The sequence below is a fragment of the Fundulus heteroclitus genome, chromosome 19, assembly GCF_011125445.2.
Source record: "Fundulus heteroclitus isolate FHET01 chromosome 19, MU-UCD_Fhet_4.1, whole genome shotgun sequence".
In the NCBI taxonomy this organism is placed as follows: Eukaryota; Metazoa; Chordata; class Actinopteri; order Cyprinodontiformes; family Fundulidae; genus Fundulus; species Fundulus heteroclitus.
In genome coordinates this window covers 3664833-3689731 of record NC_046379.1, presented here as the reverse complement: position 1 = coordinate 3689731, position 24899 = coordinate 3664833, and the positions used below count along the sequence as shown (strand labels likewise).

General features: G+C 39.9%; 1 protein-coding gene across 7 annotated transcripts in view; it reads left to right on the top strand.

Moving 5' to 3' along the window:
* The first annotated feature begins 641 nt into the window (after nucleotides 1-641).
* Nucleotides 642-24899, top strand: part of impg1b (interphotoreceptor matrix proteoglycan 1b) — a 40179-nt gene continuing 15921 nt past the window's right edge. For 6 of the 7 annotated variants that reach the window (XR_002428455.2, XM_021319114.2, XM_021319117.2 and 3 more), the window contains exons 1-12: nucleotides 642-1069; nucleotides 10251-10466; nucleotides 12508-12674; nucleotides 12789-12817; nucleotides 13745-13779; nucleotides 13861-13907; nucleotides 13981-14127; nucleotides 15270-15328; nucleotides 17424-17614; nucleotides 17691-18014; nucleotides 20974-21518; nucleotides 21822-21911. Coding sequence is in view for 6 of the 7 variants with exons in the window: in XM_021319114.2 (XP_021174789.2) it covers nucleotides 1003-1069; nucleotides 10251-10466; nucleotides 12508-12674; nucleotides 12789-12817; nucleotides 13745-13779; nucleotides 13861-13907; nucleotides 13981-14127; nucleotides 15270-15328; nucleotides 17424-17614; nucleotides 17691-18014; nucleotides 20974-21518; nucleotides 21822-21911 (1917 nt within the window). In the remaining variant the exon portion in view is untranslated. The remainder of the gene's footprint in view (nucleotides 1070-10250; nucleotides 10467-12507; nucleotides 12675-12788; nucleotides 12818-13744; nucleotides 13780-13860; nucleotides 13908-13980; nucleotides 14128-15269; nucleotides 15329-17423; nucleotides 17615-17690; nucleotides 18015-20973; nucleotides 21519-21821; nucleotides 21912-24899) is intronic. The other variant, XM_021319116.2, reaches the window with a different exon arrangement.

Sequence of the window (24899 nt, the reverse complement as noted above, 5' to 3'; positions counted from 1 at the left end):
TTTTATATATATATATTTTTTTATTATTTTGTTATTTTATTATTGGGTAAAAACGTAAACAAAAAAATACAACTGATCCAAATGACCAGTCAGTCACGGTATCTTTGTCAGCATTTATCATCGTAAGAAATTTAATATCATGTTTTTAGTACAGGGGCCATAACAGGGGCCAGGAACAGTTCTACAGGGGCACAGGCCCCTGTTGGCCCCTGTCTAGAACCGCCCCTGGGTAGAAGATAAAAGTCAAGATAATTGGCTCATTTTTAAGCAGACAGAAACATAAAGAAAACTGAGACAGAGCGATAATTTTACTGGAGAATGTTTAAAATGGGAAAGTAAAGAATCATCTGCTATGTTAGTTGTTTTGTGGCTAATCGACCTGTAGTAAAAAAAACAAAAACAAAGGCAGTCACTCTGGATGAACACAGCGTAAGATTTGACAGCTTAGCTGGCACACAGAGGCAGAGGAACCAGGCAGCAAGCAGTGGAGCTTCTGCTTCTGTGGGAAAATCACAAGTTGGCTGAAAAGACAGCTGAGGGTCCAGAAGGTCCCTAACAGGATGAAGCCAAAGGGCCACGTGGTCCCGCAGGGATTACGAGAAGCAACAAGAAGGTAAAGAGATTAGACTCAAAACCGAGCCTGCTTTTTTTTTTTTCACCTCGTCACTGGTGGCACACTGGCACCGCAGAGGGAAACTCTCTTCGTACCCTCACTCCCCTTCCTCTCCATCTCCTCCCTCGCTTGCACCTACTGCTCCGTCCACCCATGCAGCCAGTTCTGCCGCCTGCAGGGACTCAGCCGGACCAGGAGCTGCACCGGGGAACAAGAGCTGAAGCACAAAGGAGCAGAGCGGTCTCTTCACGCCTGCCAGCAGCTTGATGGGACACGGCACCATCTCCTGATGGACTTGACATCAAGAGATTCTGGATTTTGTTGGTGCTTGGTACCTTGTCTTCACACATGATCTCTTTGGAAGTGAAAGAGACATAATTTAGCCCATCATGCTTCTGCAGTCAGGAGCATTTCTCACCTTGTGTCTGTTTACTCTCCAGGCAAGTCAAATCAAAGGTAAGTGGAAGGGCTGCAACTGAGTTGGATTTTTTTTTTCTTGCGGTGATACAGGAAGCTGCATTTACTCTGTGGTCGTAGTGCCATCCAGCGCTCTCCCAATTCTGATGTGTTTGTGTCAATAAAATAGTGGGTAAACATCCACGAATGCAAAATGTCAGCTCCATGTTAGTAACGTATTTGATTTTGAGACGCCAGGCAAATGTCAAACAGCTCCCAATCAGTTTTTAAGGTCACAACTATTTTCTGTGGATCAAACTGACACATGAGAGGTGTTCACCAGGATGGAGAGCAGAAATTTAGCAAAGCAAAATGTTTGGGTCTGCCCCGGTTGTGTCGCTCAGCACGCTGTGCCCCGGGTGAGCTCATTATCCTAAAGGAAACAAAAGCATTTCTGTTCTCACTGTTGCACGACGCTAATCTTTTCTGGCTTGTAATTCTCATGCGGGGCCTTTTTCCAGCATTAACGTCCACTCACAAAAACACTCCCTCGTCCAGCGCAGGGCCTCGTGTCCGTGCATGTGTACGACGGCCTGCCAGCTTAGGAAGTCCAGAAAAAAAACCTGTTTAAAATCCCTGGTGTGACTCAAAACAAAACATTTATAGTGCTAAAAAATCCGCCCCCCTAAACCTGAAGAATTGCTACGGAAATTACATCCTGCTTTAAAAAAATGAAGAAAATGAAGCTGATTTCAAACTCAATCATGTTTTCTCGATGTCTATATCAGTTTCTGAACTCCATTTTACTTCAGGTGTTTATAAAAGGATTACGGTTTAATTTGGTGTCGGTACCCCGGGACGCTCTCTGGGGCCATATCTGCTGCCGGCAGAGACCTTTTTACAATTATTTTATTGCTCTTTCATTTACCGTTTCATCTTGTTTGTGCAACCATGCCAACCTGATTAGTTTTTTCTGGAAGGCAATAGCCACCACTTTGAATTTGCTGGCCCTCCCACATCATGGTATCTTACTTAATATTCTATATGCACTGTGATTCAAACGAGGAAAACAGTTTGGATAAGTTTTATTTATGTATGATAGAATGAGTAAATAAGATTCATGCATTTAATTATTCAGCAAGGAAAACAGACTATTAAATTGCTTGAAAAGATATGTGAGCGAAATATCAAAGTTCTGCCTTTAAAACATGAAATAAAACTCCTAAAATTCTATCACAGTATTTGCGTTTGGTCCCCCCCATCTAAAATATGTTGTCTTGGCAGAAACAAGTCCAAGTCGATTTCATTTTCAATCATGCCACAAAATGCATAGAAGAATCAATGCAATTTAAATCAATTCAATTCAAAGTCAATTTTATCAAATCAAGCAGACAGATTGGTTTTGAAGGAAACCCAGCAAACTGCACAGGGTTTTGCAACATATCCCTCATATGGAGCATGGAAGTAGCGACAGTGGAGAGGAAAACTCCCCTTTAACACGAACAAACCTCATGCCGAACCAGAACCAGGCTCAGTGTGAACGACCATCTGCCATGACAGACTGGGGGTTAGAGAAGACAGGGAGCTCACAAAAAGAGCACCGAAGCACTGATCCAGGAGAACTTTCTATATGAGAGAAAGGTAAGACGGTAATGGCAGCACTAGCTCCCTTAATGGCTTCGTCTAAGAAAAACAGAGAAACTCTGAACCAGTTTTCAGGTTTAGAGGATGAAAGAGAGTACATACAGTTAGTTGCAGTAAAAATTCAGTCAATAGCTATGTCAAAGAGAGAAACACTGAAAGACAGAGCCAGCTGGATCATCTATGAAGTTGTTGAGAGCAGTAGCCCAGCCATTTTGCCTCTCAAGGTGGTGTCACAGAGAACTGAACGCCAGGCCACATATATATATATATATATATATATATATATATATATATATATATATATATATATATATATATATATATATATATATATTTGTCAAAAAGGAAAGTTTTAAGATTAGTCTTAAAAGTAGACGGGGTGTCTGCCTCACGGACCAAAACTGGGAGTTGGTTCCACAGGAGAGGAGCCTGATAGCTAAAGGATCTGCCTCCCATTCTACTATAGGAACCACCAGCAGACCTGCAGTCTGAGAGCGAAGTGCTCTGTTAGGAACATACGGGGTAATCAGAGCTCTGATATATGATGGAGCTTGATTATTAAGGGCTTTATACGTTAGAAGGAGAATTTTAAATTCTATTCTTGATTTAACAGGAAGCCAATGAAGGGAAGCTAAAATTGGAGAAATATGATCCCTCTTGTTGATTTTCATCAGAACTCTTGCTGCAGCATTTTGGATCATCTGAAGGCTTTGAACTGCATTTTGTGGACTTCCTGATAGTAAAGAATTACAATAGTCCAGCCTTGAAGTAACAAATGCATGGACCAGTTTTTCAGCATCACTCCTGGACAGAATGTTTCTAATTTTGGCGATATTCCGGAGGTGAAAAAAGGAAACTCTGGAAACCTGTATGTCTTGGTCAAAAATAACACCAAGATTTTTTACTTTATTACCGGAGGCCAAGTTAATGCCACCCAGATTAAATGATTGGTTAAGAACTTTATTTTTTGAGGACTCTGGTCCAAAGATTACAACTTCTGTCTTGTCAGAATTTAAATGCAGGAAATTTAAAGTCATCCAGCTTTTGATGTCATCAAAACATGCCTGTAGTTGAAGTAATTGATTGGATTCATCAGGATTTATGGATAAATATAGCTGAGTGTCATCATCATAACAGTGGAAATTAATCTCATGCTGTCTGATGATTTTACCAATCGGAAGCATATATATAGTAAAGAGAATTGGTCCAAGGACTGAACCCTGTGGTACTCCACAGGTGACCCTAGAGTTTGAGGAAGATTTATTATTAACATGAACAAACTGGAATCTGTCCGACAGAGAAGATTTAAACCAGCCAAATGCTTTTCCCTTAATCCCTACAGTATGTTTAAGTCTTTCTAGGAGAATATTGTGAATAACTGGATCAAATGTGTCCACTGTGAAGTCCAAGAATCCAAATATTCTTTCTTGACACAAAGACAAAAGGAGACAAATAAATATTTAGAATAAATACAGGTGGATAATATGGAGGTGAGGATTGCACAGAGTTTACCAGATTAATATTATGCAAAAAAAGTGACCATTAGATAGTAGAGATCAAAAACAGACATAAAATACAGATGAAACATGAAAATAATGATATAAAAATAATAATAACGATAACAAAGAAAGAAACTTTATAAAACGTTTCCACCATTACTGATATGATAAAAGTGAAAGCTGATTCAGAAGCGTAGAGGGATGATAATTTGACTTTTTATTTGTCGTCTGTGGCTCCAGACATACACCGCCTGAGCAAAAATGTAATGGAAAAGTTAGAAATTGCCTTCGGTCTAAATGGAATGTCATTCAGTTCAGTTTATTGCTACAACACAACATTTACAAGATAAACACACCGGTTTCGTTTTGAGACAATATTAAAGTTTAATTATGTGCATTTTGATTCAGTCCCAGTTGTATTGCTGTGCAGTCAAACTCAGTCCATACTGCCTGTTGATAGAAAACTTTTCCATCTGAGGAAGCCCAGTCAATTGACACCGACTCATTGACCCTGCAGCAAGCCCTCCTCCTGAGAAAGCATGTGGCGACAGTGGACAGCTGATTGCCTCGGATCACTGAGCAACATTAGCATGTTTTAGCATAAGCTAAAAGAGACGTGCATGAAAAGTTGGTCAGTGATTGGTTTTGTACGGAGGGACATCAACTCGAGTAGAAATCCTCACATCTGGAAAAGAGCAGAAAACGTTTTCACGTAGTTTTCTTTTTTGGAGATTAATTTATGTGAAGCTGACCTCCCCGTCCATGTCTGCTGAAATCCAGCATCTTAAGCTGCGAGCTCCGCGCCGTACACAACTGTGACGGAGCAGTAATTCTGTTATTTACGCCCGTTTGTTCTTTTTGTTTGTCTTCTCTCAGTTTCCTAATCCAGGCGAGATCATGGCGTGTTATTTGGGTCCGGTGACCTCCACAGTCTGTGTTTTGGGGCTCATAAATCCTGGCTTATTGTCTTAAGAAGTCCTGCAAGATTTGCCAGCTGGCACCACAATGAGGCCCTTTCTTCTAAAATAGATTTATTCAACAGAGTGGCTGTCCACAGATTTGGTAATCGACATGTTGGCTTTTGTCCTGCTGTGAAATGACTGTGTTGAATAACCCTGAGGCTCTGAATGGGCTTACTCAGGTAAACAAGGTAGTTTATTTTAATGATTTGATCAGCAGTGTAGGCTTTTCCCTCTGCATTTTATGGGATACATCTCTGTGATAATAATCACATAAATGAATATACAGCAGGGAGAATAAGCAATTAACAGGCTAATGTTTTTCCCAGTGAAATATATTTCTAATGAGCATGCTTAATGAATTTTATTCAATGTTTTTGTAGAAAAGCCCACGGTGAAGCGGTGGATATAGTGCCTCTAATACTGAAGCTCCTTTATGCCATTTTGTGTTTTCTTTTCTGAATCCAGTAGAGGTGTTTCCTTGGCTTTCTGTTTGAGATCACTGTCCCGTGGTCATGTGGATGGCTTATTGTTTGCATAGAAACCCTGAAAACACGAGCGATGGCAGCTAATTCCAGGTCTTTCACTGGGTCTGGAATAACTCTTTTGATTATTCTTAGATTTCTCTTTCAGAAATCTGGTGAAGAGCACCTGGCCATTGCTGGTTTATGGTTCCAAAGGTGCTCACTGGAACATCCAGAAGTTTAGAAATATGTCTATAACCGATGTCACGAGTATGTTCTGCAACAATTTGGTTGCAAAAGAGAGAGTTCTTTGCTTTTACCCGTCATGAGACGCTTCTATTGTGAAAACGGTACAGAAAAACCTTTCTGTTAAGATCAGATAGTGATGCTGCTGTTTTATCCTGATCTGTAAAGCGCTTTGGATGAATGAAAACATAGATTGGGGTTTTTTAAACACTGAAGATTTTGGCAAGCCTTTTTTGACTTTTGATGGGTCGGTGATTTTCCCCTCAGTCAGTTGTGTCAGTTGTTTATGTAAATAGGCCAAATAAGAAATATATCAAGGTCAAGCTTATTTATCCAGCACTTTTAAAACAACATATTATTTAAATTGACCAGTGTGTTGTACAATTAAACGCTGAGATAATTATTATAAAGCCTTGAAATAACACAGTGTGGATAAACTATTAGGAAGCGGCTGTAGCATTTCATCTGCAGAATAACTTCCTCTGCAAAGCCAAATGCTGTTAGAACGCCTTCACAGAGGAACCAGCAGGCAACTGAGGGCAACACTGCTGAACAAATGCCATAAATCACTTTGCTGGATTAACTGCTGACCAAATTAAATACTCCTTAGAGATAGCGAGCCTTGGCTGACCCGATCCTGACTCCAACTGGACGAAGGTTAATTTTTTAATACTCACTCCTGTAATTTAAGCCTTTAGTCGCGTTCACGGCCAAAAATTAACTTCTGTCAAACTAAAGCGAAGCGGAGCTGAAGAAAAAGACACAGGTGTCATAAAATGGACAGCTTAAATATTTTGTACTGATTTACAGACGTTTGTCTTGATATGAATAGTAAAATATCACGCATCTGTTTCTCTGTTTTTCATGACCTTTAGGGCTGTGGTTTGTTTTTCATGTTCATTTTGGGCTAATTTTCTGTGTATTTCTGTTAATGTGCTAGTTTGTGGTTCTGTTTGAGTTGTATTCCCTGTTTTATTCTGTTAATCTGGTTTCCCTTGTGCACTTGGTTCTATTTACTTTCCCTTTTTTCGTCTAATGCCTGTTCCTGAGTAGCTTTTTGGTGCAACTGTCAGGGTTTGTGGAGGGAGGCCCCAATTGCAGACCTGGTGAATAATAGAAAAACTATTTATTATAAGCAAAACTTACAGCGAGAAATCACAGGCAAAGTCACAAAGGGCACGGGAGGAACCTTGGAGCAAACATGAAATGAGACTGAATAAATAAATAGGGAGAGAGAAAAGAAGAGAACCAGATGGAGTTGATAGGACGATTAGTGGAAAAGGGAGAGGAAAGACAAGGCAGGAGAGAAAGAGCAAAACAGAATCGAGCAAGAATGCAAAAAACAACAAGCAAAAATAAACAAACTAACTGAACTGAAGGCAGGCAGGAAAACATTCTAACAGAAACACGAATAAACCAAACCCATAATGAACAGAATACCTAATAGTGACAGAAAACAAGAAGTAAAGAACAGAATCTATAGACTAACAATCAATACTATAGAGATAAAAACACTAACAGACTGCATGATCCCTGCAAACCTAGAAATAGACAAACACATCTTGACTGCTTTGCTGCTGGTTATTTTGTGTTTTCTTCCTATATTGCCTTTATCTCTCAGTTCCCTGAGTTCTGTGTTTTTTTTTTTTTTTTTTTACATTATTATTTTATAAAAGTAACCCAACCAGTAGGCCTGAATTCTGCAGCACCTCATCAACACATGATCACAAGCAGGTGAGCTGATAATCCTGTTTCAGAGACGGCTGGAAACATGCCTCGAATTTGGGATTATCAGAATGCACAGAGTTACTTTACTGGGGACAAAACTGGCTTTCTGCTTCGCCCTCCCTCCTGGAGGGTCCAGGTGGTGTCATGCTGCCACTCCCAAACCCAGAGCCATAGCAGCAGCCGTTATCTCTGACACCGCCTACGCCACACGGCTTCAAGCCTTCACGCCTTCACGCCACCTGCTGGCTGACCTCCAGAGCCTCCTTGCCGTTTCAGCCTCTGAGTTACCAGAGTCTTTCTGGACCAGAGCGTGTTAATCTGTCATGCTGACCAATGACCACTGCAAACAATGTCAACGGATCAGAACCGGAACACAGAACAACTGGAGGAGGTAGCCTGGTCCGATGAATCTAACTTTCTTCTACATGAGAGGCCACAGGTGTAATATGATGCTTTGGGTAGGGATCTGCTGAGAAGTCTTGGGTCCTGGCATCCATGTGGACAATACTTTGATGTTAGATGTAACATCATGGTGCAAGGTCCCAAAGCACACATTCAGGGGTCTAGTGGACTCCATAGCTGGACAGGTCAATGATGTTTTGGCAGCTACCTACTACACAAGTAGGTAGGTGGTCATAATGTTATGCCTGAGTGGTGAACTTATACTGCATAGACTAAATTAGAAAAGTCCTTTATGCCTGAATATCTCACTAACCTAATGGTGAAAGTTCGTGTTTCAGCACCTCAGTGCAGATTTTGGGTTTAACGGTACATATTCACATTAATTGATCTTTCTAAATTGTATACGCCAAAAACTCACTCTGTTATTCTGAAAGATTACCATCTCCTGCTAGCATAGTATTTGTTATTTTTGGTTTTTAACCTATATTTTTGCTCAGTTTGTTAGTAAATAGAGTCTTTTCTTTGTATATTTACCATTACATAAGACAACAACATGTGACCGGGGTTACGTCCCTTACGTTATGGGTGGGCACATGGGTACATCATAAACACTTCACTTATTTGGGAAATAGCATTCTAATATGTTTAATTTGCATTATTTCCAATGAAAAGTTTTTGGCCTTTGACTTTTGCGTTTGGTAGGAGCTGTAATTTTCCTCGGTTTTGTGGAAGTAGACTCAAGGGAGGACTCACTGGAACTTGAAATAGGAGCAGCTCAGGTTGGTCTTAGAGCACGCCGAGAGTTTTCCACGAGGCATTACAGCACCGTGGACTCGGTCGTGAATTATTTAGTAGCTGCATCTATGGCCACTATCTGGCTTTCTAATAGTTCTGCGTTACTGCTGGTAGATGGCGCCATGTCTGTTTATGTCAGCTCATCGCGGCCGTTGCTTGGGTATAAAAACACTATCTGGATGGATGCTTGGAGTATTTAGCCTTATTTTATCATAATCAACTGGATTTTGGTCTTTTTGGCACAGGCATATAAAAAACCTTTAAAGGTGCCATGACATCACTGTATAAACCATTTAATGTATTGATATTGCTGCAAATGTAAATTCTCCATTCCATAAAATAACCTCAGCTTGTTGTTTTGTCAGACCAAATGTCTCTCCTCAGGAAAAAGATTTGATGCGGTAATGATATGCAGCTCTACCAAGTTGACGGCACTTTGATTGGCTACAACCATGTTTGGAAAACCGGTCAAATGCGCCCAATGACTTCATTGTCCCCGACACTGATTTTTGGGGTCAGACCCCGTTTTGGATTGGCTTTCCCCAAGAAAAGTCCTTGATTTCAGTGTATCATGATGGAGTAAAAAGGTTTGGCACAGCATGAGGCCAACATGCCTTCCTCGTCCCATCAGGCAAAACAAACGACCCCCAGGCAGAGATTCTGCGATGTCGTCAGCATTTTCTGATCTGAGGTTTTTTTTTAGCAAAGCAACACAGCTGACCGCCACTGAGCAGCTCCTTAAACATTCACACAGCCTCATCAGGGCACAGCAGATCATATTATACCCCAAAACCTCAGAAAAATGAAATTTGCTGTCATGGCACCTTTAAGAAAAATCCTCAGAAATAAAACTATATTTGTCTTTGAATGGATAATCTCTGGTTCTAGATTCAAGACACTTTGATTTGCTTTTCGGAATACTTTTAAAGAACCCCCAATAAAACCACAAACCACATAATCTGGTGCGGGAAACCCCTGATCGAAGGCTCAAAAGATTCTCACTGTTGCTAAAAATAGGAATTAATTTGAAATAATGAGTAAATGTGAAAGAAACCCGGATATCTGGCAGTTGTTGTGTTCATGTGTCAAAAAATAGCTCGGTTTACTGAATTCTTCTAAGGTGCACACAAGCAGTGGTTCTGGTTCTGCACAGTCATGAGAAACTAACAAACCTTAAATTTGTCAAGACAGCATAAATAATAATCCATGTGATTGTTAAGCATATAGAAATCCTGATTTTGAATATCTGTTGTGTTTTAAATCAGTAGGTTATAATGGGTGAACAAAGTAGTAAGAAATCACCACTTAATCATTTTCTTCCAAATAAAACAACTTTTAGGATGCAGTATAAACTTCACTTTTGGTTTACTTGGTAATTAACCCGATTATCCACAAATAACTGATAGAAGCATGACTGTCTGTACACTCCTGATAATATTAAAAATGACCCATGTTTGCTGTGATAATTGAATCATTCCAGCCTCTTTTGTGTCTCCTCCTGCAGAACTTCATGACGTAAACTTTTCTGGGCTCAGGGACGTAAAGTACCGGCACTTCCTGGAAGCTTCTCGACCCATCAGGCACGCCCCAAACGTCCGGGCCGAGCAGGATGGACAGCGGGGGAAGAGGTCCACAGCCCACGCTACAGGGGTCAAAGTGTGTCCCCAGGAGACGATGAAAACCGTCCTGGGAAGCCACCGGGCCTATTATAAACTCAGAGGTAGTTTGATCATTATAATGAGGTTTTGTATAAAATCATGACTTGGCTTATTATTTTACCAAACAATGGCTGCTCAGAAAAAACACACGAAAGAGCATTTTATCAAATCACAGTTGAAAATAGGCTTGAAAGGGTTTCAAAAATAAAAACATTGCTCATAAAATTGCTGAAAAATTGGACTGAGACACTTGAATATGACAGAATGCACAAAGATCCCCTGTCTAACATGCTGCTTCGTGGGTGTTTTAGGAGGATTAAATGGCGCTGTGACTGTTGCAAATGGCTTGTCATCAAATTCCTCTCCAACAGCTGCTGCGGCGCGTCATTTCGACATAAGACAGATTAAATTGTTCTATTAGAGGTAATAACATCGCCTCAGAAATGGGTTTGTAGCGGAATAAATTTCCCACAGGCGTTAGGATATTGGACAATGTGGCGCTAATTACATGCAGGGAGCAGATGGAAGATATGGCTGCTTTTCTGGTCTCTGTTCCAATCAGTTTAATATTCAATCAAATATCATCAACAAGCGGTAAATATACAGTTTGGCATTTTGGAAACCTCGAGAAGAAATCTATTTGCTGCTGTCGCTGGCGTACCGCACCACATGGCGATTTGGTTGTATAATGTTTAGACAGTAAATATAGGCTTTGCTGGGAGTAAAATGAAACTAAAGTACCTCCCCACATCCAGTTAAATGAATCATGACAGATTTATATATATGTGGAAACCTTTAATAATAGATTTTATATTTTTATTATCAAGCAGAGTAATATAAATTAACTGCTTTGTGACAAACTGGATTTGGAGTTTACATTAGCTGTAAATCTTAATAATCAAAATGAACAGAAATTAAAATCTCATAATATATAAATCTGTATGCAATGAATCTGCATGACTTCACTTTTTGAATAGATTTGCTGAAAAATAAATCCCATTTCAGTTATATTCTAACATATTGAAATTCACTTGTACTGAAATAATTTAAAATGACACACTTTAGTTTCTTTTAACACTATTAATGCTTGATTTATTTGTGAAACTGTGGCGATTTTGCCTCTGAAGAATCTAGAACAGGGGTGTCAAAGTCGTTTTGGTTTAGGGGCCGCATTCAGCTGAATCTAATCTCAAGAGGGCCACACGAGTAAACTCATTGCAAGATTAAATAGAACTAATAAAAGTGGACTTGTTGATTTTTATATTAAATGAATTTCACATTTACACAATATATTATGAATAAAATCAGCATTTTTAAGAAAAGTATGTGCAATTTCAACAATACTTTTACTCAGTTAAACATTTACTTGTGCATTATGCATAAGAACCGATCACAGTGATTGTACAATGTTGAAAAAACATATATTCACATTTTTTGGAACTTAATAACACTGTCCTGCATGACAAAATACATCAAACAGATAAAAATGAAGATATGATTTAAAATCAATTTTCCACATTTGAAGCTCAGTGCTACTATCTGCTGATTAAAGCACAGCGCCCCTCGTGGATAATATAGGAACTGCAGATTTTCAATTAAACGAAGTACATGTTTTTTTCAATACTCGTTTTATCATTCTCTTCCTTTTATCTCCTCTTTCTTTCACCTTTTCTTTTTTTTTCTTGTTCTTCCTTTCCTCTCCTGCTTTCCTATTGTAGTGTCCATATCATTTGAGATATTCCCTGCATGAATCATAATAAAACTATTCACATTCATAAATAAAGCGGATCACTATTGCTAAAGCCATACTGCTCCACTTGTGAAAGTCAAATCTGATGAGCTCTTTTTGCCATTAAGACAACAATTCTTATTGCCACATTGCCAGACAGGATACTGGGGGGGAAAAAAAAGAAAGATTTTTTTTGAATAATGATAATGCATTTAGCCACCGGGCCGGACTAAATAGTTTGACACCCCTGATCTAGAACCTCCAAGATCACCGTAGACTTGTTCTCTTTTCGGTTTTCCACATGCCTTTACTGTGTTTTAGTTGTGTCTTCGAGGCCTTCTCTGTTCTAACGCTGGATTTTTTAAAATCCTCAGTTTGTCAGGAAGCAATCTGGGAAGCGTTCAGGATCTTCTTGGACAGAGTCCCGAGCCCAGAGGAGTACAGAGCCTGGGTGACCACCTGCCAGCATGAAAACCTTTGCATGGACGAGCTGGCCCACAATTTCAGCAGCTCTCAGGAGCATCTGGACATGGTGGCCAGAGTGAGCGACGCAGATCCACAGCAGCTCTATAAAGTTCACATTTCCTCCCAACTTGTTTATCTTTGGATGCTAAAATGAAGCTGGTATACATTGTACTTTGTTTTTTCCCTCCAGAGAGTAGCAGAGCAGGCTGAAAGCGAAGGGTAGGTGCATCATCATCATCATCATCATCATCGAATGAGCTTTGTTAAACTATGTTAATGTTTAAATCTACATTTATATCATACTATATCAAGAGTCAGTCGGAAGCATGCATCTTTTCCTTCCAAGTGAATGATTTCTATCACAAATTTAATGAAGGAACAGGAGGTTTGTGTAAACTACACAGTAATGTCACCAAACGCTGCAACTCAAACCGACTTCTGTTCACAAAAGATTTATTTCAGCAGAAATAAAGATACGTAGAAACATGCTGGACGAGCAAGAGCTCCCTCTGGTGGAGGTTTGTGAATAAAGACATTTTTATGATTCGGCCCATTAAGATCACCGTGATCAACCAGTTGTTAATAATTCCCGGAGAGAAATCTCCAGGAAGAAAGGAAAACACTTCAAAATGTTGGAAACAAGTGTTTTCTACTTTTATGTGTAGTGGGTGTAGTTCGCTTGGTGTAGGAGCACAACACTGCCCTCTAGAGTCTAGGAGAACAGTGCTACTTCGGAGGAAAAGCTAACCAGATAGATTTTTTTCTAAGGACCTCCACACTTCCGATGTCATGTTAAACAGTCAATGACAAAATGCATTTGCATTTGCATTATTTTCTACATGCAATTCTTTAAATACCAGAGTGACATAAACTATCTACAAACATAAAAAAACAACCCTGATTGGAGCTGTTTCATGTTTATAATTTTAAGTGAAACACCCAGAGATTCTGGGACACAGTTGCTCAGCAGAGAAGCTGTCAGGTTTAGATCTGAAAGGACATTTTGAGAACACATGCAGGAAAACAGTTCTCGCTGTTGAAAAGTCCATCCTTTCTGTGCTCTAACTGCATCATTATATTATTTCCAATCATCGTTCACTAAACACAGGAACAGAAAACACACAATATTGTTGTATTTTGTTGCAGGTTTGTTGCTGCTACTGAACAGCAGCACCGTGAATGTAAGTCCTGCCTTTGTTCCCTGAAAGCACTTCAGTAAATCTATGGACTTCTAATCACAAAGTGGAAATCTCTGATTTCAGGCTCATGGACCCCTCCTCCGATTCTGCTTCCAGTGGAAACAGATGAGGTAGATTCACTGTGTGACGTCAGAGATACTGAAACTACAGACATAATGTAACCGTGTAGGCTTTCACCCCCAGGATAAAGAGCCCGACCTTCTTAAGGAGAACTCTGAGGAATACATAGTTGAGTTCAGCGTCACCATCTCAGACCCGACATACAGTGAACTGCTTAGCAACCCCGAGGCTCCGCAGCACGACAGCATCACCAGAGAGCTCAGAGACAAGGTGAGATTACATGCCTGCAGCAAATGTCAGCACTCCTCGGAGCTGTTGTCTTCACCTTTATGCAAACACCAGCAGCCTGTGGTCCCCTTCAGCTGCAAAGCCAGCTCTCCAAGGGAGTGTTGAATAACAAGGCAGGATGGAAATGCCAGATTTTATTGTACTGTTAGGTGTAAACCTCCCCCTGATTGCTTTAGCAGCTTTAATGCAACCTTGGGATCTAAACTTAGAACTTCCATTGAGTGCATATAGATTATAGCTGACTAAGACAGAATATAATTATAGCAAACCCTTTCAGAGTAACTTTTATTGAGAGAAAATCAGGACTATTGAGTTATTTACCGTTTATCTCTGCCGCTACTTTCACTCTTCCCACATAACTATAGATGGGAGATTTGGACTAGCATTATCTGGTCTATTCAGGGACGTTCAGCTTGATTTGAGTCCAGCTTCTACTTGAAATCTGCATTTTTCTTGGCATGAAGCTTATAAACATTCATTTTGACCAGAAAAAACCTCACTGACATTTAAAATGTGTTTTCCAAGAAGGGACTCGACAAGACAGCAACACAATTTACATATATATATATATACAACTAAATGCATGCAGTGACATACACACCTTTAAAGTTTTAAAAATATGAAAGCATAAAACAATTAAATCAACTAATGAATGATTCAAAAGTTATTAAAGCCCTGACTGAGTGTCCTGAAACACCCTCCCTCAGCATAATACTTCCTCCTCCATGTTTGACTGCAGAACATTTTCCAATGGAGAGAATAAGAAATAATTACAGGTCTTGTTTCAAAAAGACTTCATTAAACACAATATTTATCGAAAAAGTTATTCTTGTGTTCAACTAAAAGACGTTTAGCTTTTTTTATTGTTTTTATTCAAAATACATTTTGTTTAAGGCTGTGAGCCACAAACAGAAATTAACTGAAATAAATTGAAACATGTCACCGTCTGGAAGGAAACATTATAAAATGAGCTTCATTTAAAAAATTAATTATTAATATAGATTAGATTTTCAATTGTATTTTATTTATTAAAATAAACCTTTAGGATGGCTAAAACTCTCAAAATGCAGATACGACTGCTTTCCACTTGTGTTTTGATTCTCCTATTTTCTCTCTTTCTCTAGATGGTTCATGTGTTTGAAAAAGTTCCAGGATTCAAAGAAATACGTCTTCTTGGATTTCGGTGAGTTGGAGAAACGTTTTAGAAACAGTTGTATGTAAAGTAAAGACTAACTCAGCACAAAGCATAAGGAAAGTTGGGTTTGGTAGAATATTTCTTATTCTGTCTGATGTCACTCCAAGCTACACTGATGGAAAACGTGTTTATTTCCCTTCAAACGGTGTCAGACTTTAATATTTTCAGCTGATATCGCACAAGTTCTCCAGCTAATCATCATCGTCGTCATCATGACTTTATTGAAGACACAAACAGGTCCATGTAAACAGCCATAAAACAAATAAACAAATGTGAAACGAAACAATCAAATAAAAATTAAAAACACAGATAAAATCAATTAAAAATAATCACAAATGTACAAAAAGACTAAAACACCAGTGGTTCTGGATTTATTCATGGAGGAAGTTCAGTCAGGTTCAGTCTGGTATTGAGATCCAGTGACGATGAACGTTGTTTATCTAGTGAGGAAATCTCCGTCTTTCTCCGCCAAAGCTGACTGTGCACTGGCAGAGAAGATTTGGCAGTTTTTCATGGGTGCAACTAACATACTCAATTGCATTTTCTTTATAAATATTGCACATGTTATGGGGAACTAAGCAGGCTTCCATACAATATAAGATGAAACAAGAGCAACTGTTAAATCATAGAAATAATTGACCCAACAGAAATTGTCTCACTTTTTCTGTGAAAGGTTAGAACTGGACACAGAATACCCTGTCCAAATTTGTTTGGTTCCTGCGTCATATAAAATAGGCTTTAAATGTTACCAAATACCCATTTAAAACATGACAGAAATCTTTGCCACATGTAGGATTAAGCCCTTAGTGACTTTAAAGTGCGGTAAATAACCATCTGATCTGTTAGTATCGTTACTGTCTGTCACACCAGGACCTTTCTCAAATCTGCAGTATTCCCTGTAAGCAACAGATGTTTTGTCCTAGCTAGCTATTCTTCATCAAGAAAAGCCTTTTTTTTTATAAAGATATGTCTGACATAAGACATGCAGATGCAGTATCTAAAATACTTGTTTTCCAGCTGGAGCAAATAATAAAAGTGCTGGGCTGATGCTAGCGTGGTTGCGCTCTGTTTTGATGTAACTTGTTGATAATCCAGAGAGTAACAGAATTAAATGCAGCTTCAGGTGATCATGAGCAAGTCAAGCTTTTAGCACATGATCTGCAAATTCAGTCCTAAGTTTTTTTTTTTTTACGTATTAAAACATAGTGTATAATGTTTCAGATGTGTAGCCTTACACGGAGAAGTGTTTGACCAACAAGACATCAAACGGTCCAGTACAGTCTCTCTTTTAATGTTAAAATTTGGAGAACTTTTATAGAAAATCCAAATTTATTAGTCCAACAAAATGATGTCCACAGCCTGCAATGTAGTTTTGCAAGCTATGAATGATTTCATAACACTGGCTGTGCAAATAGCAGCAGCACAGCTCTCTGGGGGCTGACCTCAGGTACGGTTTCTAGACCCTCAACTCTTTTGGTACCGGACCACAAAGAAAGGTTGCAAGGATGAACAGAGGCACAGGTTCAAACTGAATACACTTTATTGGTTTTAAAAGACAATGGGAACAATTTACGTGTTTTATCGTGCACGGAAGAATAACCACCTTAACACAGGCGCCTATGCTGGCCTGGAATCCTGATAGCTAAGAGGGATAGTTAAAAAGCCCAATTAAATTAACTAGACCAGTTGGAGGAGAAATATTAAAGGAAACACAAACAAAATACACCTTGGTGTCTCCCAACAAAAACACACTCATGCCACAAACCCTAGTGAATACAACAAAAGAAAAACTCCCCTTCACTAGTCCCCTCAAGCAAATCTGAATAAAACCGGCACAGGTGGGATAAAACCAACCCAGGGAGCTAAACAATAAAAAGTCTCCCCTGCTTTTTGTTAAAACTAGGAATAAATAGCTAAAATAGGGTCTAAGTGATTAAAACAGTAAACAAAACACAACTGAAAGTAGTGTTTTTGATGCAAAGTGCATCAACAGATATTGAGATTTAAGATTAGTCAGGGATCCAAAATTATTAGAATTTGGCTCCCAGTCTAATACTAATAATGTTTTTTCTGTGTTGATTAGATCGGAGGATTTATCTGTGCGCTGCGCTGTGGTCTTTAATGGAGAAACGGAGCTAAATGACGACTTGGACGGTTTGGAGGAGGAGCCTGGCAAAGACACAACCGCTCCTAAACTGAAACACATCGTCGTAAAGGCCTTGAAGCAGGAGCCCACGCTGCTGCTGGACATACAGACGCTCAGCTTTGAGGCTGGTGAGCATGAATCTTCTGAGTGATGCTGTGCCACATGTGAGAATTATGGTCTCTGACAGCATTTGTTCCTTTTCAGTGACCACAATTTATCCAGCTGCCGCGCACGCCGTGGACTCCGTTGACACAGACGCATCAGCGGAGTTTGCACAGGAATCGGAGGATGCCAGGGACCCCACCCAAAGTTCATCTCCCACTGTGGGAGTGTCAGAAAAGGAGCTGGAAGATTCTGCTCCAGTTACACCAAAAACAGCCACCTTTGTGCCTTTCATCCCCACCGTCCTCCCAAAGAGCAGTTCTAGCTTTACTGTGAGGACTCCTGCAACGGGAGCTGCAGGAGAAAAGCCCACAGAAGAGATAAAAGAGGAAGAGGAGCCACCACCGAGCGATGGCGATGATGAAGGTGAGTCTGAGGAGCAGGTGACAGGCGATGACCCTTCTGATGAATCCAGCTTATAAAGGAGGATGTCAAGGAGAGGCATGTTTAAACATTTAGAGTTTTATTGATTAACAACACACTATACTGTGGTGCAGACTCCATTTAAAGCTATTGATAGATAACTAGACGAGCTCTGGGATTGGACAGAACTCTCAGCCATCGCTGCAAGGACCCCGCACTTCGATTTCTAGCCATGATGGAGAAGGACGGTGCTGTTGGCCGCGGATCTGCAGAGTTACTGAAGCGGTTCCATGAAAACGGCCAGACAGGGAAGCCTCAACCTGAAACCAGTTTCCCCAGATTAAATTTACCGGCTCAGATTAGGATTAGGAGTCTAATCTGAGACCTACATGAAAAAATAACTATAATTTATACTCAGATGATCTTCAACTAAATTAATCTTTGTCTTGGTGTTTTTAGCTCTGACAGGTCAGTCAGATTAATCGAATGTTAACATGTTTTACATTTAGGATCTACAGAGCAATCACCGCAATGGTTACTGGCAACGACTTTTAGCAAAGACTGAAATTTTAATGAATATAAACTCTCCTGCTGGATGGTGTAAGAAGAGTGCTTTGATTTCGCTTCCTTAAACAGACGCCAATAAAGCAATTTTACGGACAGATTTCCTTCCCAGGCCGTTCGGTTCCTCCCACTGTGAGCCTCGTAGTTTCATCACATCGCTCTGCCGCAGCAACACAGTAAAGGATTACCAACAGGACGTTTAAAAAAACTAAATAATAAAAAGAAAACCGGGGGGGGGGGGGGGGGGGGGGGGGGGGGAATATGTGAAATCTAAGAGCAGTGAAGAAAAATCTGGAGATCTGAAAGACCTTTCTAGGTCTATAACTGAGGAATATAAACTTAAGACCTTTTAGGACTTTTTAAGATGCTGCAGAAACCCTGAAGCTGGTAAATGATTAAAGTAAATATCTGAAAGAAAAAGAAATGATTTTCTCCGTTGTGAGACGAATAAAGTATCAATTATTAATACACTGAAGTAAACAATGGAAGATAAGAAGAAAGGTTGAGTTTTCACACTAGGTTTATATTTTTTTATATTTAAGGGGTGCTAAAATGATTTCTTGCAAAATAAGCTAACTTTATATACCAACGACCTTATAGATGGAGATCTGTCATTGACATCTGGCAAAACAAGCAGCCAAAACACATACACAGATTAAAAATATACACAACACTTGTAAAACAATATAGCTTAAAGCAACAGCTTTGTAAAGTTAAAATGTTAAAAAGTTATAAAGTGATCTAACCAATGTGTGTCTTTTAAAATATTGTTCAGGATGTTCAGGATGAACACAGCTAAGGGGACAAATGGTTTTGGTTTTGTTAGCGGTGCCACCCGTCTCCTCCCGGATGGCAGCAGCTTAAAGGAGGACCGGAGGAGATGTTTTGGCTCATTCTGGACCTGAAACCAACGACTTTTACTCCTCACAGGAAGCGCCTTTAAATCACATATTGACCTGATATTTCCCCCCGGCTCCCGAACGTCCGACAGTAACCAATTCAAATATTTTCCTTACAGTAACTGCAAGGGACACACAAAGTTAGAGTTTGTAAAAAGCGAGGAGATAGAAATGAGAGCACCATCAGACCTGGTGGTGTCACTTTGCCTTTGGAAACGCTTCATCAACAGGGAGCAAATGGCCTCTGGTCAAGTCATCACAAAGTCAAGCTGTGCTGCACAGAATCTTTAATAAACGACAGGAACATTTTTCTTCCTTCACTGCTGGGGTCCAAACTTTAGAGAAATGTGCAAAAAAAAAAAAAAGCAACCAACCAAAAAGCAAACAAAACTCTACAGATATGTTCAGATAAAAAAAACGATACAGGAGTTGTTTAAATATTCACCAAATATCGAGATTTAAAAGGTGTAAGTTTTTATAATAAACCAAGTGTTTATTATTATTATAGGATTGGCTTGATGTTTGGGATTATTCAATTTTAAAACCAAGCACACCAGAGCAATTATATATATATATATATATATATATATATATATATATATATATATATACAGTATATATTCTTAATTCTAAGAATTAGTTCTGCCGGAGGTTTTCCTTCCCGTTAATGGGGAGTTTTTCTTCCCACTGTCGCTTCATGCTTGCTCAGTATGAGGGATTGCAGCAAAGCCATGTACAATGCAGACGACTCTCCCTGTAGCTCTACGCTTCCCCAGGAGTGAATGCTGCTTGTCGGGACTTTGATGCAATCAACTGGTTTCCTTATATAGGACATTTTTGACCAATCTGTATAATCTGACCCAATCTGTATAATATGATTGAACTTGATTTTGTAAAGTGCCTTGAGATGACATGTTTCATGATTTGGCGCTATATAAATAAATTGAATTGAATTGAAAATTGAATTAATTAAAGACTGAAACAACTGCAGATATTTTCACACAAGTTTACTCTAGTTCACCATCAGCATGAAAGCCAAAAGTGACACAGAAGTTTATATGTGACAAGCAGCGTCTCATTCTTCCTTTATAAAACTTTTATGTGAGAAAATTATTTATTTGTACCTTAAAAATATACCTACTCTCAAAAAAGTTAACTAGGGCAGTTGCCCTCTTGATGCTAACATTTCATTTCCAGTTAACACATGAAAAGGTGTTTTGTGGGTTAAAAACAAGCAGTTATGTAATGTTTACAAGGTGTTACCTGGAAATGAAATATTATCACAAGCTTGCGTGAAGGCAGAGTTTGACAAATTAAAGAATGGGACGGGGATGTTTTCCTGTGGCTGGAAAAAGTTTAAACTCCTATTTATGTAAAATAAGAGTAAAGGTGTTTCCAGGTGGAACCAATGAGAAACACGCTGGCACCTTAAACATTACATTAGTGTGAATATGAACATATAAATGTGACCGCTCTGCTGCCACGCTTCACTTTACCAGATCCTGCGGGGAACGCGGACAGCGCCGAGTCTGAAGGAGGTCAAACCGAAGCCCCCCCTGAGGTCAACGGCGACCCGCCACAGCCTGCAGCTCCCACCGACCAGGACACACGTCCCTCTGGTCCAGCTCACCCCGCTCCCACCCCGTCATCTGGCAGGGAACCTGAGCCGGACGTGGAGCCTTTACCGTCCCCCGTGGACGGAGGAGAGGCCCGTGAGGTCAGATACGACGGTGGAGGGACCCCGGCCACCGTCACGCTTCCTGGAGACGATTCCAACCCCAAGCTGGAGGCAGGAGTGACGGACCCAGAGGAGGAGGAGGAGAGCGGTAGTGGGTTTGCCTCAGAGGCTGATGAAGGGCCGTACGGATCTACGGCGGCGCCTGCCGTGAGACAAGCCAGCACGCCTCTGATGGCAGCCGTGGAGAAGAGCAAAGAGTTGGTGGTTTTCTTTAGCTTGAGGGTGACTAACATGATGTTTACTGATGACCTGTTCAACAAGAGCTCCCCAGAGTATAAATCCCTGGAGAATACCTTTCTTGAACTGGTAGGTACACAAGCGTTTGTGTTAGATATACTGCTCCTGCACGCGTCATTGTCCTACTTTGTATTTTAAAACTACGGTTGAAACGTTGCAGTCACAGAATATTTTATGTCGCACCACTTCTAGACGTGGCCTGACCAAAGCTCTGAGCGCTGTGCAGCGAGCCTTATCCTCGCAGCGCTCAGTCTGGCCAGCGGACACTTTTTACCGTCGTATTTAGTCAAAAGTCTGCAGTATGCCAGCAGGAGGAGCCACTTTGTGGACGGTGTGGAGACATGTCTGGTGAAATTGTTCTGTTTCACTCAGACACAGCACTTTGGGTCCAGCAACCAGCCAAACCCTGGAGCTTCCAGTAAATCTGGGCTTGGGAGACAGACGACTTTAGCCTCCATACCGGTATCTTTATTTTTACAATTATGTTTTTTTTCCATATTGGAACCTCCTCTCCGCCTCATTCCTTTCACTTTGCTCACTAACAGCGACCACGATGCAGTATGTAAAACCAGAAGCACCTGAACCTTCCTGACATTTTCTCGGCTTTGCTTTCGTTCTTGCATGAACCTGTAGCCGCCTGCTCTTCTTCTCTGTGCGTCTCACTTCAACCAGCTTGTCTTTGTGCTTTTTTGCCTTAATCTTTTGGCTTTCGCTCCAGTTTTGCTTTGCTTTGGAAGCCGTCCATAACATCTATTTCACCAACATCCAGTTTGGACTGTTGCTGTGCTGGTCTATACTTGTATTATTGTTCTGTCACTGTTTTGAATACCACATGCTCTTTTTTTTTGTAAAATCTGTGTGCGATTGTGATGTTTCGGATGTTGGTGAAAGACGTTAGTGGATATGAGAGGAAACGCAGGGTAAAAAGCCAAATAGGGTAAATTACTAGTATAGGACATTTACAAAACTAAAGGTCTGCAACATTTAAATTGCTGCTAAATTGGTTCAGCTCTCATAACAGCTCTGAAAATACTGAGCTTTCACATTTTTCAGCGCTGCAATTTTGCTTTTCTCTAAGATGTTTTCATTTCCAGAAAGCTACAGGTACAAATTATCGGTGCGACAGAGACTAAACAGTTTTACGATTTGGAATCTCGAAGCTCTCGTTGTGAAAAACAAAACACAAATCAAGGATACGGTGACAAAAGGAAGCCATTGTTAAGAGGGAAAATAAGCATTGAACAGGCTTTTCCGCTGTCACAAACATGCACCTTGGTCCCATTTAGGCATTTATGTGAACACCTTGAATGTTGAAAGGGTTTGACAAATGTTCAGCACCAGCAGATTTAAACAGAAAGGAAATAGCTTGAAGGAAATGGGTATTTGCTTTCTTGCTCAGCCAGAGACAGGTGAGCTTGTGCCATAATGGGCATAATGGAGTGTTGTCCTCTAAACGAGCTGTTTGAACATTTCATTTGATACTGCTCCTTCCCTCGTCCTCCAGTCATGCTTCATTTTTCAGCATGCACTATGCTGAATGTTACAGTACAGGAAGCAGGAGAGTTTGAGAACATTTTAGATGATGTTTGTTAAATCTTAACAAACACGGAAAAGAGAGTGAATCTGTTTGCAGACTCGTTCTCTTTCCCGTCTGCAGAGTCTCCATCCCTGGACGGTATCAGCTTTCCTTGTGTGATGCGATGTGAAAACAGGGATCAGACGTTAACGGCATTAGCTAAGTGGTATGATGAAAAACAAAGGAAAAAACATCTTTAGTGCAGGTAAAATGAGCTAATCACAGAAACCAGCAGCACTGGGGAATCTGCACGGTGTTTTGCAGCGTCCTGCAGAGATTAAATGTGGTTGTTAACATTATACCTGCCTCTGGTCCTGTGCAACCTGTGGGATGTCAATCTCAAAGCAATTTTCAATAGCACCAAATAACACACACCACACTTTTTCAGATCTTAGAGGTCATTTGTCTTGTTTTTGAGGTTACTTTCCATATCTCTCCTGGATCATGCAGGTCCTTTCTTTAAATGTTTACAGAAGTAACTGGATAGGCTCCTGGAACTTGGATACTCTATAAAACTCAACAGGAGTCTATTGGCCGTTTCCTGGACCATACTTGATACCTCTCTTAACACCTTCCAGGTATTGAACAGGAACTACTTTTGTAATTATTAATAATTTATACATTTTTCAAAACTCTATTTACTAGGTGACTTCGCAGAGCTTGCTGGTTACATAATGATTTTTAAGGAAACCAGTTGGTGCTTTACTTGAAAGGTTCCCCTTAAGGTACTTGACCAGAACTTATTGGGTACATTGTGGATTTTTTTTAGGAACTTAATGGTTACGTTCTCAAAACTTACTGAGTACTTTCATACAGTTTTCTTGGTGGCTACTTACTCTCAACTTACCAGTTGCGAGTTACTGTCTGCTTTTCTTAAACTTTTAGGAACCTTACTGGTTACTTTCCAGAACATTTCTTGAACATACTGGTTACTTGTGTTGAGCTTGTAGGTTTGCTGAGAGTTACTGGGTACTTTTACAGAACGTTAGCAGAACTGACTGGGTATTTTCCCAAAATGTACCCAATACTTTCCTGGCTCTTCTGTGGAACTTAACCAATACTTTCTAGAAAGCAATGGTTCCTAAATGAAACAGTTCTGGCATTTCTTGTCTAGTTCCCTTTATGGAATTTAGTGGCTACTTTTTGGTTTAATTAAGGGACTTTTCTTGAACTTACTGGTAACTTATTGTTAGCGTAATCGTTATTTTCCCGTAACTTGGCAAATCCATTGAAATTTAGGAATTAGGAGTTTTCCTACAATGTGTTTGTGCCATTTTCTATCACTTATTGGGGACGCTCCTGGATCTTTGAGTTAATTTATTTAGTAAATTCCAGGAAGTCCTGGGTATTTTCCAATTACATGACACACACTTTCTGAAATTGCAGTTATTTTACCAGACTTTAATTGAACTTACTGGCTACTTTCCAAAACCTATGGCCTACAACATAAAACTTTACTGGAAACTTCTGGGCACTTTGTCTAATCCTTCTTGGAATTAAATGTCTATTTTAAGACAACCATCTTAGTATGTTCTGATTATTTTTGGGGTAAACATAACGGACACTGACAAAAACTTTTTCTAACTTTCACTGAACATCTCAGTCTGAAAACCAAAACTAGTTTAAGAAAAGTCCTCAGGGATGCAAAATCCAGTCAAATAGATTCTTAGCTTAGCAAGAAAGCAAAATTATCCTTTAAAAGCTACAACAACTATTCCTTTAAGACTCAACTGTATAAACAAAGCTACTGAGTTTTTATTTTTTCGTCTTTATTTTAACTAGATCCGCTGCTATCTATTCCAATGTGGCACCAGCAAACATACAGTGTTTGCCATTTCCTGATTTGTTATGTGTTTAGCTTATTTGTCACACTT